Source organism: Sebastes umbrosus, chromosome 2 (genome assembly GCF_015220745.1).
Source record: "Sebastes umbrosus isolate fSebUmb1 chromosome 2, fSebUmb1.pri, whole genome shotgun sequence".
In the NCBI taxonomy this organism is placed as follows: Eukaryota; Metazoa; Chordata; class Actinopteri; order Perciformes; family Sebastidae; genus Sebastes; species Sebastes umbrosus.
This window is the reverse complement of record NC_051270.1, coordinates 12,056,710-12,068,370: the sequence shown is the minus strand read 5'-3', so window position 1 is coordinate 12,068,370 and position 11,661 is coordinate 12,056,710. Positions and strand designations below refer to the sequence as shown.

The 11,661-nt window shown below is 40.8% G+C and overlaps 1 protein-coding gene across 1 annotated transcript; it reads right to left on the bottom strand.

The window, feature by feature from the left end:
- Positions 1–258: 258 nt before the first annotated feature.
- On the bottom strand, positions 259–11,111 carry lpcat2 (lysophosphatidylcholine acyltransferase 2). The gene is made up of 14 exons (XM_037755275.1): positions 11,001–11,111; positions 10,517–10,659; positions 7,349–7,566; positions 6,994–7,106; positions 5,905–5,965; positions 5,434–5,492; positions 5,155–5,189; positions 4,898–4,952; positions 4,440–4,522; positions 3,514–3,639; positions 3,222–3,375; positions 2,430–2,528; positions 966–1,107; positions 259–786 (listed from the first exon to the last, which is right to left on the bottom strand). The coding sequence occupies exons 1-14, from the start codon at positions 11,109–11,111 to the stop codon at positions 608–610; spliced, it is 1,578 nt and encodes a 525-aa protein (XP_037611203.1). The 3' UTR covers positions 259–607.
- Positions 11,112–11,661: the final 550 nt, after the last annotated feature.

Below are 11,661 nucleotides of genomic sequence, written 5' to 3'. Positions count from 1 at the left end.
TGAAAAAACAGTGTTGACAGAGCTAACAGTGTTTACCTGGGGGAAACCGGAGGTGATACGCTTCCGTGAAAACACCCCTGGTTCGGGACTGCGTTATCAGCAGTAACCGCTAGCCAGTGGGGCACACACACTGGGACTCGCATGCACTAACATGCACACGCAGCCTGCTATACTAGTGCTCTGAATTTAGAATTTAGCACCTTTAAAACACCGAGTGCCCAAGTGACTTTTCTGACATATTTTCATCCTATAACTAGCTTTTAAATTTTTTATTTTTTTTATGATAAACACATAACCAAAACACACGCACACACAAAACTTTAGGGATAAAATAGTCTGCAATACGATATTTCTTGTGCAGTGACTCAGGGAAGTGGTTCTTTGAAATCTCTATAAGGCACTAAAAATTGAAAATAGAAGCACTCTAAAATCCATCTATAAAAAGGCAAGCACATGACTTAATGTGGCTCCGTTGTGGCAAATGACTTGAATCTGTTAAAAGTCATGGGGCAGATGGCAGTCGCTTTTTCCCTCTCAGCGCAGTGGATACAGTGTTCTGTCTCTCAGTGCAGTCAAGGAGTAGGAGTTCACGGCCATCCTCTCAGTCTCAGTCATCTTTTTTGTCAGAGGTGCTGTCCTCCTGTTTTACCACTGAACAGGCCTGGCCGGATAATTCCAGGTCACCTGGACACGCCTCCTGCATTGCTTGGTATCTCTGAAGCTCCAGGTAGGTGGTGAAGAGCTTGGCGTACTCCGGGTGGCTCGTGGCAAAGTCTTGAAATTCAGCTGAAGAATCACAGGCACGGAGAAAAGCATTAGGATACAGTGTAGCTCAGGATAAGAGAAGCAAAAAATAATAATGCGAAAATACTGTATATGTTTATTCCCATTTCATAATATCCTGTTGGAAATGCAAAAGGAGGTTAGAAGAGCAAGATGTAGCTTGGCGTTGGAAGTGTACTCACGGAAGGTGATGAAACCAGAGCCGTCAGCATCAATCTCCTTGAAGAGCTTGGCCATGTTCAGATTGGACACACCCAGAGCAGAGCGCAGCAGAGCAGTAAACTCCTCTCGGGTGATTTTCTCATCTTTATCTGTATCGAACAGCTGCGTGACAGAGGAAAGAAACAGAAAAATGTGTCTGCATGTTCAGGAATAATAATAGTTATTTAAGGTGTGAAAACAGGCAGGCTGGTTAGAAAAAACTTTAAATTGTTGAAATCAATTTTGGCTAAATTAGTCGGACGAAAATATAGTTTCACTTCATATTACATAAACACCAGAACTGTTTGTCCAAAACCACATTTGATATTATGGCCAGCGAAATGGCTCCATGCTCTCCACAACAGACAGACTTTGTTAACTTGACATTATCCAAGCCTCTCTGAATGCTGCCTCTGTTCTTCCTACGGTGCCGTCTGCTGTGCACTAATGTCAACTAAAGCCAGAGCTGGCTGATTTAGCTTGGATTTAGTACTTTTTTTTTTGCATTCTGCTTATTTTATTGTAATTTCAATATTTACTTTTTATATTTAGTATAAATAATAAACATCATATATACTGTAGATATACACATAATTTGTCACAGGTTCTAGTTACATCTCAGTTATATCTCAGAAATGTCTGCTTGACATAGCACTGCATCCATAGACTGTATATAAGTGGATGTAGTTACACATTGGTTTGTGGACTACGCTTTGAAGCCTCCAGAAGTGACACGAGAGGGTGGAGCTAAGTACAACATTTTTAGGTGACCAAAATGTTAAAATTAATTTTCATGAACTGAAAACACACTGTGAAAGGGTTAAAGTTCTAAGACGAAAACACGGACAACTCCCAGACCGGACAACGCTGTGGTAGCAACCTGTCAATCACAAGGTAGCCACGCCCTAAAGCACACCCTGCTTTATCGTCTATTTGACTCTAAATGGGACCATAATTTGTTGGTTGGGTATAGCTGAGTTCAACAATAATGTTATTGATAACTAACTATTAATTCAGGGTCCTGGCCGGAAATATTCAATATCTTATTTCAGTAGTGTCAAATTTCCACAGTAGCAGCAACAGGTATTCAAGGTGTTTACGTTACCGACGTACGTTGGAAGTGATGTCTGCAGGGTGTTCTGCATGGAGGAATTTTGTTGAGGGATGTTCCCTTAACTGACATTCCCTGAACAGGGAGTAGGGAGTAAAGTTTATGTACACTGTGGATCGGAATGCAGGTATGTCTGATAACAAGCCTTGAAGAAATTAGGCTGTTTTCACATGCAAAAGAAGCCCTAGGGAGTACTAGCTTGGGTGAACTGATAAAGAGGGATACTACCATACACATTTCTGTATATCTTTATTCAGCGTACATTAAGATAGAGCACTGCTGATTCTTCAGGCCCTAGTAGGAGCACAGCAATGTCACAATATTTCTGTGGTACCTGGAAAGCCATTCGAAGCACACCCTCGGTGTTAGCTGGTCGACACAGGATGGTCACGCCGATGACGTACTCTCTGAAGTCTATGGTGCCATCTCCGTTCTAGACAGGGTCAAAGAGACGGCAAAATACTTGAGTCAGTAAATGCACAGATTATTATAATGGATGCTACTTTGCCCTTTATGGTCTAAAAATACAGACTGGCAATGTCTAGCATCATCAATTTTGAATGTTAAAGGGAGTGTTGGAAAAATAAAGGGTGATATATAATAACATAAGTGATTTCTATAAATTGCAATTCTCAATTACTGGAAAATTCTGAGGCACAGATTTTCTGAGGAAAAAGGATCCTCATTGAACTGGATGTTAGAGGCTGTTTTTATACTTCCCATTCAGACCTGTGGTAGACATAGCTACCAGTGAAGGAGGCCACACTTCGTTGATCATAGTCTCCTCTGCCAGGCTGTATAAATCCTGAACCCACACCTCCCAATTTTACTATCATCGGTACACGTGATATGCGGTGATGTAATGTGTACGGAATTCTGTAAATTGAATATTAAGATAGTTGCACATTATGTTGTCAACCATTATATTTATGGTGCAGGTGATTCATGCAGGAGGTGTCGGGGCCAATTTGACTATACTAAGACTTATTCCAGACTTATGCAAGTCTTAGCTGTGCGTCAACTATAGGAAATTCAGCATTTAAATGTCATTCATAATGGTAGTGTTTGATGGTCCAAGTTGCTCTGGTTAGATAAAAACTAAATATTTGATATACACGTCTCTCACCCTGTCAAACAGTGCAAACAGCTCTTCGAGGGCTGGGTTGACAGGCAGCTTCAGGAAACTGGCAAACTCCTCGATGGTGATTCGTCCTCCTTTACAAGAGATGGCCATGGCTGCGAAGCCCTCCAGCTCCTTCTTCATGTTGTCCCACTTCAGACTGAGGGAGCGCGGCACAAGAAGGAGGTTGTGGTTGATGTCATACTTTGCATAACGTTAAACTTTCGAGCCATACATGTCATTGTTAATGTTCCTGTCTGGCGATCCCTACAGTGTACTTTAAGTGAGGTGTTCTTACTTCAGTTTACGGCTAATTTTGGTGAATTCCACCAGACCGGCCTCCATGGGCAGCGTTAGCTCACCGGCTGAGATCATCAGACGGCAGTCTTCATATGTGTGGTCTGTCACTGGAACTCCCAAAGCCCTGAAAGCAGACAGTTTGCACGTACAGTGATCGGCTCAAATGCTTGTGATGCTTGTAAAGAGCTGGATGCTGCAGGCTAGGACGATATGCAATGGTTAGACATATCAGAGGAATGCAGTAACCAAACTCATCGTACAATAATGTAATTCTAATGCTCAAATTCATAACGGTTTTATAATATAACATTTTTTTTAAACGGTTTTAAAATATTAATCTGCTCTTTTTGGGCAAACATTTCCAGAAGAGTTAAATGTTCAGACGAAGGTTGTGATATGTGTAAATAATACTTGTAAGCATAACTAGCAATAATAATGGTCCAAAATGATGGAAAATTGCATAGTTTTAAGTCAAAAATCTTTAAATTTTCTTGAGGGAGGACCACCAAACCTATTATGTCCTCCTACCTTTTATTCACTGTTGAAATTCAGAATGACTCTGTTCTCTATTGTTTTAAGATTATTTTTAGGGCTTTTATTGCCTTTTATTAGAGCAGCTGGAGAGTGACAGGAAAGGGGAAAGAAAGAGGGGATGACAGCCAGCAAAGGGCCGCAGGTTGGAATCGAACCCGGGCCGCTGCTAAGGACTACAAATAATCGTGGCCGTCATATTTAACAGCATACTCTTCTCCACCACTTATTTAATTTTCTCATCAACTTACATGTACTCCATATGTGTTTAACATTGCATTTATTACTTTTATAAGCATATATACTTAAGCTTTTCTGTTGCACTTTGCTGTACTGTCTCTGTGCTTGAGCAATACACAGTGGAATGTGCGTTTCAGACCAATCAACACTTACTGGGCCATAGTGTCTCGCACTCTGCAAGCAAACAGAGGAGAGCTTTTCTTCTCCTCCTCTGTGGGGATATGTGTCGGCAGGAACTGAAAAACGGGAGAAAACAGATGAAAAAGGTCAGAAGGAGGGTCGAGCAGAAAGTAAACTTGTGAAGCTTTGCAAGAAAACTAAATCCCTGAATGCAGAAAACGCATCTTGTGCTTAATCTAATGACTATATTTAAGCAAATTAAGGTTACACACTTAGCTTTCTTTAGATTAATTCAATAGCAGAGTGTGGCACTGATACAACCGGTAAAACTAAAAGTAAAGCTAAAGTTACGCTTTGGAGAACAATCATGAATAACAATAAAATATGACATAAAATGCGTATTTTACAATTTCTTATAGCGAAACAACAAAGGCAGTTTGTAGTATCTTTGCCATTATATTAGGAAGCACATATTGGAGAATGGCTGTTACCTCTATCTCTACTGTGGTGTACAGCTGGCACAGAGTCAGAAGCAGCAGCGTCCTCCTGCACATAACACAAGCAGGACAGTCAGTTACATATTTATTTCACAGTAGCAACAGTTGTTGCAAAACAAGGCAATAATGTTCCCGTAACTGTGTGTAATGATCATGTTTATTGTCTAAGAAAAAGTAGCAGCAGACACACTACCTTCAGCAAACATGCATACTATAAGTAAAACATGAGAAACTGCAGAAAGCATACTTACGAGCTGAAACCCTGCCAAGTCCAAGACACCGTGTCCTGGAGGAAGAAATACAGGGGAATGCTTAAACCTTCATAAAAACATTAATACTGGGATAAAATGGTATACAGCCAAGCTTCTAGTGTTGCTATCAGTCTGCACTGATTACATGCAAGTTGGACAGTTCAGCCGTATTCATGAAAAACAGAAATGGCATATAATATAATTATCTTCTATGAATTTGGCTCTCAAGATGTGAGGTAACATATATTAACGCTGTGTTACACAATAACAGTCGCTCACCAGTTTGTTGGGATATCTCATAATCACAGGTTGCACAGGGACCCCTGGGATAAAGGCACCTAGAGGTGGAGGTGGAACACATTGTTTAAAGTATCATGGAGACTTCTTATTATGAATGAATAAGTTAAAGTTGAATTGTTGCGTCATGTATGACTAAACAAAGCTCACATTCCAATTCTGCCACCTCACTCAAACCTAGTTTTGTGGTTATCCATTAACAACAAGTCAATGTACAAAGCACATCATATAATGAATGTATGGAGCAGCGTAGTGTCGATTGTTCTCTCTGTTGTGCAGCCTTTTACTCTCGGTGGATTAGATTTAGTGAAAATGATAGATGTGCTATAAGCAACGGAAGGAACTGTTAGTAAAAAGTTGTTTGTGATTTTTTTTATTTTGTCTGTAATAATTTTCCTCGTAACAGAAACAGAAACTTTACATTTACTGTACAATTTACATTTCATGTCTTACCTTGTTTGAACGTGATGAGACATGACCGATTAGTACACGTTCCCTCTGGAAATATCAGGACCTGAGGAACAAAGCTTCATTAGTAAATGTTAAAATCACAAGTTTTATCAAGTATGCAATGTTATGCTATTGCTCCCTTACAACATGCAAAGTATGCTAGTTTTGAGTCAACATTGTATGCGCTTCACTAATTCTCTGATAGCGTTAAAAAACAGAAGTATAATTCTCTGGGGTCATCGAAAACTGACTAAGGAAACTCTGAAACATCCTGAGTTACGGCTCTTGGGTTTTCTAAGATTACATCACTTTTCTCTGCAGCTATAACCAATGCTAATACTCAAGGATGTAAAAAAACGTGCCTGTCTATCATTGGACGGGCTACTTCAGATAACATCGGTGGCAGCAATGTGACAATTGCGCATGCATGAACGAATGTATGAATTGTCTTTGCATTGCGCTTTTGGAAGTTGAGTTGATTTAGTGATCCACATGTTTTATTATATTACAGTTTTTTTTGGCATAGGTTTATTTTATAAATTTGAAACCAATACATAGTCCAGATAAAATATGAGATTAAAAATATGTTCCCCCTTAAAATAACCTTCTTTATTTTCATTGAATAAGAGACATTTATGTTTCTAGTAAAACCCATTAACCATCATTGTGTCATGTCTTGATAAACCTTTCAGGGAAAGTGTCAATAAATACAAAAAATAATAATGATTCTTAATTACAAACATTCTGATCAGTCAGGATTAAATTAATAAATTAAATATTAATAGCCATTTACAGACTGTGTGGGCTAAAACACCAAAGATTCCTAATTCTTCTTTACAATAATTTACTTCATGTTTACAATCAGGCAGGAAAACTCATAAAAATATGCTTTTACAGACAAAGCTTTTTTGTCCCCGCGAGATGGCTACTTTTTCCCACTGGCTGGCTACTCCAGATACTTGTGGGATTTCCAATTTAGCACAGGTCTTCGTCACATGGGTATATTTTTTTTTAACTTCAGGTAGCTCTCAACCCTGAGGAGTTGGGGATTTTTTTGCTTGGGGATATGTTTTTTTTTGTGTTGAGACAGACCTGTGGCCAGTGGCCTCCTGACTTGGCTCGGCTTTCAATCTCCTGGATTGTATTCTTCCTGGAGTCTGGGTCTTTCCTGGACACCAGCACTGGCTGAAGACAGCGCACAAACCCTGCAGAGAGGGCAAAAAAAAACCAACACACGCATTAACACACACACTTAGAAGAGGAAAACATTCATTGTCATATTGTTCACTGATTAATTAATGCCTGAGCCTTGGGTTAATTGCATGGCTTTATTAACATTAAATAAGACAGGGCCATTTCATTAGATGGTCACTTACTGATGCTATCACTGTTACATGACAGTTCATGAAGCAAATCAAATCAGCAAAGCAATTGATAAGTATCTCACTGCCAAAGATGGGTGTAGCTAGGTTCTCGACCCGGGAGACGGTGGAGGGCAGGCCCGCGACGATGCACACGATCCCGTCAAAGAAGGTGGAGTGGGGGGCCACGGCCAGGATGGGGGCCTCGCTGCTGTCAACCTGCTTGCCCTTGACCACCACTCTGAAGCCCATGCAGAAGTAGTAAGCCCTCCCCAAGGCAGCCATCACTCTCCGACACATGAACCTGGAGATGGCCGGAACATTTTAGATTATTGAATTTTATGGAAAATTTATGGAAAAAATAAATGTGTAGCTCAAAATGCACGGGGATCAGCTGTGTTGAAATGTTGATCATTATCACATACAGGGCTATCATGTGAAAGGGGGCAAATGTCAGTATTGGACTGAGCTAAAGTGTTGCAGTAACAGGAAGAGTTGCACCATTTTGTACTTTTTCTTGCTAAATATTTTACCATCACCAGTTACTTCCTCATAATCTCGAGGAAAGGGAAGGAGGTCATAGTGTAGATTGAGACCTTGAGACAAAATTATTAGTCATGATGTGGAACTTTTAAAACTTTTGTCCAGAGTATACAAACCTCTGACTGTTTAAAGCCGCATTAATCTTTCTGCTCAATTTGTCAGGAAGCTTAATGTGACGTAACGCAGTTTTGGGAGCAGAAAAGCTTCCCGCACAAACACAAAGCATCAACAACACCTTGACATACTAGCATCTGATCAGGTTATTATGGCTAGTAAGATATTTGCTTCGTCCGATATCGCATGCTATGCACTGCATACCCAATATGTGTGCTATCTTTCAACATACTTTTGTGTGACTAAACAGTAGTATGTATCTTTTGTTTGTGGTTTGTGGAGTTTTGTTTTGATTCAATGGAAACATCACAAACATCATTTATTGGAGCTTTAAGTTGTCAGTTTTAATTGCCAATTGTGAAATTTGACTATTTAGTAATCTTGTCCTTTCATTGCAAAACCTAAGCTTCAATGCTTTAACACCCCCCGAGAATATCTGAGCCTGTTAACAGCAAAGCAATAAGTAGGTGAGAAAGATGAGCTTCTCGCTTGTTTGCGTCACTTACACCATGTTTGGTCATAACCATTAAAATAGCTGTGGTCTAAGGTCAGAAGAGTTTCCTTGTTCCCTGTTAGAACAGCACACTGTGTACACACAACAGCTACTATTTGCATAACTGAACAGTTGTAAAAGACGCGTCCTGTTTGGTACTCAGAGGTAAAATACTACAATCCAACCACTAGAGATTTATTAATATGTTGATATATGAATTATGACTCGCTAAGTACCTTAAACCTGCAGTAGGCAGAATGTTTTTTGCATCATTGGGCAAAAATTTCATAATAACCTTTCAGCATATTATAATTCAAGTGCTCTAGGAAAAAACTAGACTTCCACACCTCCTCATGGCTCTGTTTTCAGGCTTTAAAAAGTCTAGCCTGTGACGGGAGACTTTAGCCAATCACAGGTCATTTCAGAGAGAGACAGCATTCCTATTGGCTGTTCATTCAACAGAGGCAGCTGTCAATCACTCGCAAACTCTGATCAAACGGTCAAACTAGGCAGCGCTGATCAAAAATAAATCAATATTCTGTTACTGTAATGCCTATTTCTCGCCTCAAATGTTTTCAGAAACATCTTGTAGTGTACCGTTTAGCTGTAAAATTAGAAAGTTTGCTCCGGCTGGTGGGCGGTGCTTGGTATTTCCTCAACTGATCTCAACATGGCTGCCGGGTCACAAACTTTCTCATTTTTGTGATTGACAGCTGTCAGAGACGGCAAGCCTCCAGCTCGGCTCTGACTGTTTGTTTTCCTCCGGTCTGTGAAATCTTGCAGATGCTTTTAGGAGCACCGGAGGACACAGAGGCACATGATTTTTTTTTCAGATTACCCATCTCATGCACTACTGTCAGGATATAGTGACCGTTTTATAAAAAATACTTTATACATATTTGCTCCAATTCTACCTACTGCAGCTTTAAAACATGTTTTTTTTACTGTATTCACACTGTGTGGATATACTGTCCAATTGGATGACCAATTCATTAATATAAATAATAAACATTATAATAATAACTATTATATGGTTTCTATGGTTTCCCCGCTCATATCACTGACTCCTTCCTTTCTGAGAACTGAGGGGAACTGAGCTTAAGTAGTGTTTGTGGTGCAGATATGATCTAGAGACAAACATGATTCGGCAGTAACACAAGCAGCTGCACATTCTTCAAGTCATGTCAGGACATATTATTTTGAGAATACGCTGCCGTCTCTGGGTTTTCCTGTCCAGTTTATGAAACCCAGGAAACACACTGCTTCTGCTACTTCTTGCTTTAGTAAAAGGCACTATTTTAGTGCAGTGAAACTCAATATTTTCTTTTCAAATCTCAATGTAAGCCTTGCACAAAAGCTATGCACCGAATAGGGTGGTGGCTCACACTTGCAAAAACAGAATAGTGTTAGTAGTCAACTACCTCTTTGTGGGCTATATGGGGACAAGATGATGGTCACGGTGTTTGCATATACAGTTGCCTTGCAAACACAAAATCTTTGCACAACGCTACACTGGTAGAAGGAAGTAAAAAAAACACCATAAGGTAACTGCATTAGGCCAAGTTCAATTTACTTAAAACCAAGTGAACTTTCACGGCACATCCTGTATGAGTGTGACAAATAAAACTCTTGAATCTTGAAAAATGTACTATTATGTGCATGTAAACAAAAGGCAGCTGCAGAGTGCGATTATTATTACGTTTTTAAGAAATTTGAGTTGTATAAGTGATTAAGTGAGTCTGATATGGCCAGCTGTGGCTCCGGGTCACATGTCGATGTGTCCTTGAGCAAGACACTTATCCCGAAGGCATAGCCATCGGTGTGTGAATGAGTATTTAGATTAGATCCTGATGCGCAAAGTTGGCACCTTAGCAGCCTCTGCCATCAGTGTGTGAATGGGTGAATACTGACATGTAGTGTAAAAAGCGCTTTGAATGGTCGGAAGACTAGAAAAGCACTCTATAAATGCAAGTCTATGATATACCATATGCCAGTACGGTGAGTCTGAAGGATGTGGTGGTGCTTGTGAGGTGTGGGATGGCTCTGTGGGAAGCTGTGTTGCAGTGGGATGGGGTGGTGGTGTGTGTTTGTATCCTATAGTTACCGTCTCCAGCCCGTCATTGGCTCCACGGCTCCTTTCAGAGGATGGTTGAGGGTTATTATGACGGCCACTGGCCATGTCACCATGAGAACCAGGGACAGAAAGATGGCACGGACAGGGACCAGGAAGATCCCCAGGAGGACACACTGCATGAATGGAGAGGGACACACACACACACATCATAAATTACAGGCCTATATATACACACCATATAAGGGGATCAGCCTGCTGAGGGTTGTTGACATTTTTTCAGACATTATGCACGAGTGTGGAAATCCACATCACTGGGCAGCTTTCTAGAAAAGCACACAACAACAAGGGCTCTCATTGTTTGGTGCTTTACAAGCCGATTGTCAAAGAGAAGATTACAGGCCTGCATGGTTGCACAGCCAGTGTGTGTGAGTGTGTGTGTATTGCCAATAGCGACGACTATACTCTACAAAAGCTTGCCTTTGCATGACCATTGATGCAAAACGCCCATACTCACTTTAAGGATAGTAGCTTTGGTTAGATTGGTGTCTTGAACGAACGGGTTGATGACCGCAGGCAGCAGCAGAGATTGTTGCCTCGGCAGGGCGAAGACTCGCTGCGGCGGCATTGCAGTGCGCGTCGGTGAGCGAAGGAAGGAAGACAACAGGCAAAATGTGTGTTTTTTTAAAGTCGAGGCTGTCGTTATGTTATCATTTCACTTCCTCACATACAACGGGGACCCTACTCTCTCTCATTTCTCCCACATATCAGACGATCATCACACGGAGCAGCGAGAGAGGAACCAGGCAGAGCAGCAGCAGCGGCAGCAGCGTCTGCAGGCTCCGCCTCCAACGTGCTCTGCAGGCTGCCTGCAGGGCTCCAGCAGTCACACCATCACCATCAGCCCGTCTGTGTTTATGTGAAGCCTGCAGGCGGATTTGCATGCTTCTCTACAATCCGTATGAATGTTTGCATGCTGCTATTATTCCATGCGACGTATTTCTAATATTATATTCAGATGCATGCAAAAAAAAAAGGCAAAGTGGTGCTGTCAGTGACTATGCATGTCATGTGCTTTGTGCAAAATACTGATTAAGAAATGCAGATTTTTTTTTATCAATCTGTGCATAACATCATGTCCAACAATACTATATTATTATTGCACAAGTAGCGAATGA

Excerpts from the sequence above, each read along its gene's own strand:
- lpcat2 (XM_037755275.1), bottom strand. The coding sequence starts at position 11,111 with ATGCCGCCGCAGCGAGTCTTCGCCCTGCCGAGGCAACAATCTCTGCTG. Across the intron at positions 7,107-7,348 it reads AGCTACACCCATCTTTGGCA|GGTTTGTGCGCTGTCTTCAG; the intron begins GTGAGATACTTA and ends CCCTCTCTGCAG. Across the intron at positions 5,966-6,993 it reads CAGGAGGCCACTGGCCACAG|GTCCTGATATTTCCAGAGGG; the intron begins GTCTGTCTCAAC and ends TTTGTTCCTCAG.